This window comes from Anomaloglossus baeobatrachus, chromosome 8, assembly GCF_048569485.1.
Source record: "Anomaloglossus baeobatrachus isolate aAnoBae1 chromosome 8, aAnoBae1.hap1, whole genome shotgun sequence".
NCBI classification, from domain to species: domain Eukaryota; kingdom Metazoa; phylum Chordata; class Amphibia; order Anura; family Aromobatidae; genus Anomaloglossus; species Anomaloglossus baeobatrachus.
In genome coordinates this window covers 228,097,340-228,102,339 of record NC_134360.1, presented here as the reverse complement: position 1 = coordinate 228,102,339, position 5,000 = coordinate 228,097,340, and the positions used below count along the sequence as shown (strand labels likewise).

The window sequence follows — 5,000 nt, the reverse complement described above, 5'->3', positions numbered from 1 at the left end:
GTGAAATCAATCATTAAATGTCTCCGCTGTTTGACGAGGTTATATTAATGTCAGAACTCAAACATGCAAAACAAAACTCAGAAATTACTATCTGAAAGAAGAGAAATCAAATGAGATCTGAAGAGAAGTCATATACAAGAGGGAGAATTAGTCTCTCACTATTATCATGAAAAGGAGCTTGGCAATTTCTACTGGTATCCTGCTGTCTATACGGTCTGTAGTATATACAGGATGTGTCCCGAGCGGTGTAATATATAGAGAATGTGTCCTGTGTGGTGCAGTATATACAGGATGTGTCCTGTGTGGTGTAGTATATAGAGGATGTGTCCTGTGTGGTGCAGTATATACAGGATGTGTCCTGTGTGGTGTAGTATATAGAGGATGTCTCCTGTGTGGTGTAGTATATAGAGGATGTGTCCTGTGTGGTGCAGTATATAGAGGATGTGTCCTGTATGGTGTAGTATATAGAGGATGTGTCCTGTATGGTGTATATAGAGGATGTGTCCTGTGTGGTGTATATACAGGATGTGTCCTGTGTGGTGTAGTATATAGAGGATGTGTCCTGTGTGGTGCAGTATATAGAGGATGTGTCCTGTGTGGTGCAGTATATAGAGGATGTGTCCTGTGTGGTGTAGTATATAGAGGATGTGTTCTGTGTGGTGTAGCATATAGAGGATGTGTCCTGTGTGGTGTAGTATATAGAGGATGTGCCCTGTGTGGTGTAATATATAGAGAATGTGTCCTGTGTGGTGTAGTATATAGAGGATGTGTCCTGTGTGGTGTAGTATATAGAGGATGTGTCCTGTGTGGTGCAGTATATAGAGGATGTGTCCTGTGTGGTGTAGTATATAGAGGATGTGTTCTGTGTGGTGTAGTATATAGAGGATGTGTCCTGTGTGGTGTAGTCTATAGAGGATGTGCCCTGTGTGGTGTAATATATAGAGAATGTGTCCTGTGTGGTGCAGTATATAGAGGATGTGTCCTGTATGGTGTAGTATATAGAGGATGTGTCCTGTGTAGTGTAGTATATAGAGGATGTGTCCTGTGTGGTTTAATATATAGAGAATGTGTCCTGTGTGGTGTAGTATATAGAGGCTGTGTCGTGTGTGGTATAGTATATAGAGGATGTGTCCTGTGTGGTGTAGTATATAGAGGATGTCTCCTGTGTGGTGTAGTATATAGAGGATGTCTCCTGTGTGGTGTAGTATATAGAGGATGTGTCCTGTGTGGTGCAGTATATAGAGGATGTGTCCTGTGTGGTGCAGTATATAGAGGATGTGTCCTGTGTAGTATATAGAGGATGTGTTCTGTGTGGTGTAGTATATAGAGGATGTGTCCTGTGTGGTGTAGTATATAGAGGATGTCTCCTGTGTGGTGTAATATATAGAGAATGTGTCCTGTGTGGTGCAGTATATACAGGATGTGTCCTGTGTGGTGCAGTATATAGAGGATGTGTCCTGTGTGGTGCAGTATATAGAGGATGTGTCCTGTGTAGTGTAGTATATAGAGGATGTGTCCTGTGTGGTGTAGTATATAGAGGATGTCTCCTGTGTGGTGTAGTATATAGAGGATGTGTCCTGTGTGGTGTAGTATATAGAGAATGTCTCCTCTGTGGTGTAGTATATAGAGGATGTGTCCTGTGTGGTGCAGTATATAGAGGATGTCTCCTCTGTGGTGTAGTATATGGAGTATGTGTCCCGAGTGGTGTAGTATATAGAGGATGTGTCCTGCATGGTGTAGTATATAGAGGATGTCTCCTGTGTGGTGTAGTATATAGAGAATGTGTCCTCTGTGGTGTAATATATAGAGGATGTGTCCTGTGTGGTGTAGTATATAGAGGATGTGTCCTGTGTGGTGTAGTATATAGAGGATGTGTCCTGTGTGGTGTAGTATATAGAGAATGTCTCCTCTGTGGTGTAGTATATTGAGGATGTGTCCTGTGTGGTGTAGTATATAGAGGATGTATCCTGTGTGGTGTAGTATATAGAGGATGTGTCCTGTGTGGTGTAGTATATAGAGGATGTGTCCTGTATGGTGTAGATAGAGGATGTGTCCTGCATGGTGTATATAGAGGATGTGACCTGTGTGGTGTAGTATATAGCGGATGTGTCCTGTATGGTGTATATAGAGGATGTGTCCTGTGTGGTGCAGTATATAGAGGATGTGTCCTGTGTGGTGCAGTATATAGAGGATGTGTCCTGTATGGTGTATATAGAGGATGTGTCCTGTATGGTGTATATAGAGGATGTGTCCTGTATGATGTATATAGAGGATGTGTCCTGTGTGGTGTAGTATATAGAAGATGTGTCCTGTATGGTGTAGTATATAGATGATGTGTCCTGTATGATGTATATAGAGGATGTGTCCTGTATGGTGTAGTATATAGAGGATGTGTCCTGTATGATGTATGATATAGAGGATGTGTCCTGTATGATGTATATAGAGGATGTGTCCTGTATGGTGTAGTATATAGAGGATGTGTCCTGTATGGTGTATATAGAGGATGTGTCCTGTATGATGTATATAGAGGATGTGTCCTGTGTGGTGTATATAGAGGATGTGTCCTGTATGATGTATATAGAGGATGTGTCCTGTGTGGTGTATATAGAGGATGTGTCCTGTGTGGTGTATATAGAGGAGGTGTCCTGTATGGTGTAGTATATAGAGGATGTGTCCTGTATGGTGTATATAGAGGAGGTGTCCTGTATGGTGTAGTATATAGAGGATGTGTCCTGTATGGTGTATATAGAGGATGTGTCCTGTGTGGTGTATATAGAGGATGTGTCCTGTATGATGTATATAGAGCATGTGTCCTGTGTGGTGTATATAGAGGATGTGTCCTGTATGATGTAGTATATAGAGGATGTGTCCTGTGTGGTGTATAGAGGATATGTCCTGTATGATGTATATAGAGGATGTGTCCTGTGTGGTGTGTATATATAGAGGATGTGTCAGCACTCCTGCACTCTTGCCCTCCACAGTTGTACAATGTATCCATTACTTACCCTGGACAGTGAGATGAACGTGCATTGTCCTAGGGCTGCTTTCAGTCTGTACCGAGCAGGTATATTGGCCATCATCAAAAATGTCCACCTTTTGTATCCGCAGGCTGTAGTCCTTTTTGTTTGCTGTTGCTATTGAAACTCTGGGGTCCACCGACCACTTGTCATTTCCCGCAAAAATAATACTGGAGCGATTCAACCAGGCCCCCTTTGAAATACCGTCTTCCAAGAAGCACCTGGAGATATGAGAAAAAGATATTATATTAAGAAACTTGTCTAAAGTATCAAGAAGAATCTGCCGAGTTATAAACTTAGTCACAAGATCTCCAATGAGAATGTTCAAGATTCAGAATATAAAATAACACAGCCAGGAATACAGTCACTCACGGGCGGATCAGCACATGGTGCATAATCAATACTACAAGCGTGTGGAAGAATCGGTGGAAGACGTCGCACCCATCTGCTTCTTTCTCCACTTACATTTTTTCCATTGAAATTCTATATTACAAAGTTATTACATATTTTATTCATTTTGTGAACATTTTAGTCCTGCACGTTTTTTCCAGTTGGTTGCAGAAGAAACGACGCACAGTGGGCTCGCTCTCACTGAGGGGTCTAATATAGCTGTGTGGCACCCCTACATCGTGCAGGTGTGCGGTATAATGCCCTCCTTGTTGCTTCTGCTTTGTAGTAAGTGTTTATCACATCCCAGAGCTGAATTCACAGCTACATCACTCAGTTCTGCTGTATATAATGTCTTCCTTGTTACTTCTGCTTTCTAGTAAGTGTATATGTCACCCAAGAGATGAATTCACAGTGACTTCACTCGGTACTATTGTATAAAGTCCTCCATGCTGCTGCTTACTATTGAGTGTTTAGCTCACTCCAAAGCTGGATTCACAGCTAGCCTGCTCAGCACCGCTTTATAATGTCCTCCATGCTGCTATTTTCTAATGAGTGTTTAGCTCACTCCAGCGCTGGATTAACAGTGATGTCACTCAGCACTGTTGTATAAAGTCCTCCATGCTGCTGCTTACTATTGAGTGTTTAGCTCACTCCTAAGCTGGATTCACAGCTAGCCTGCTCAGCACTGCTTTATAATGTCTTCCATGCTGATTTTAAAGGGTTTAGCTCACTCCAGAGCTGGATTCACAGCTACATCGCTCAGTTCTGCTGTGTAATGTTCTTGTTATTTCTGCTTTTTAGTAAGTGTTTATTTCACCCAAAAGCTGAATGCACAGCGGCATCACTCAGTACTGCTTTATAATGCCCCCCATGCAGCTGTTTTCTCTTGCATGTTTAGCTATGAATCCATCTCTGGAGGGAACTAGAATGCTCAGTACTGCTTTATAAAATCCTCCATGCTGCTGCTTCCTATTGAGTGCTCAGCTCCTTTCAGAGCTGGATTCACAGCTAGAGTGCTCATTATTGCTGTATAAAGTTCTCCATACTGCTGCTTTCTATTGAGTGTTTAGCTCACTCCAGAGCTGGATTCACAGCTAGGCTGCTGAGCACTTCTGTATATTATCCTCCATGCTGCTGCTTTCTATTGAGTGTTTAGCTCACTCCAGAGCTGAATTCACAGCTAGGCTGCTGAGCACTGCTGTATATTATCCTCCATGCTGCTGCTTTCTATTGAATGTCACAGAGGAATCAGTCAGTACTGCTGTATATGTCCTTCTTGCTGCTGCTTTCTATTGAGTGTTTAGCTCATTCCAGAGCTGGATTCACAGCTAAACTGCTCAGTACTGCTGTATATTATCCTCCATGCTGCTGCTTTCTATTTAGTGTTTAGCTCACTCCAGAGCTGAATTTACAGCTAGGCTGCTGAGCACTGCTGTATATTTTCCTCCATGCTGCTGCTTTCTATTGTGTGTTCAGCTCCTTCCAGAGCTGGATTCACACCTAGGCTGCTCAGTACTGCTGTATAAAGTCCTCCATGCTGCTGCTTTCTAGTGAGTTTCACAGCGGCATCACTCAGTACTGCTGTATAAAGTC

The 5,000-nt window shown here is 42.5% G+C and overlaps 1 protein-coding gene across 2 annotated transcripts in view; it reads right to left on the bottom strand.

Moving 5' to 3' along the window:
- Positions 1-5,000, bottom strand: part of NEGR1 (neuronal growth regulator 1) — a 672,070-nt gene that overhangs the window by 358,506 nt on the left and 308,564 nt on the right. For both annotated transcript variants that reach the window (XM_075320310.1, XM_075320311.1), the window contains exon 2: positions 3,006-3,238. In XM_075320310.1, the coding sequence (XP_075176425.1) occupies positions 3,006-3,238 (233 nt within the window). The remainder of the gene's footprint in view (positions 1-3,005; positions 3,239-5,000) is intronic.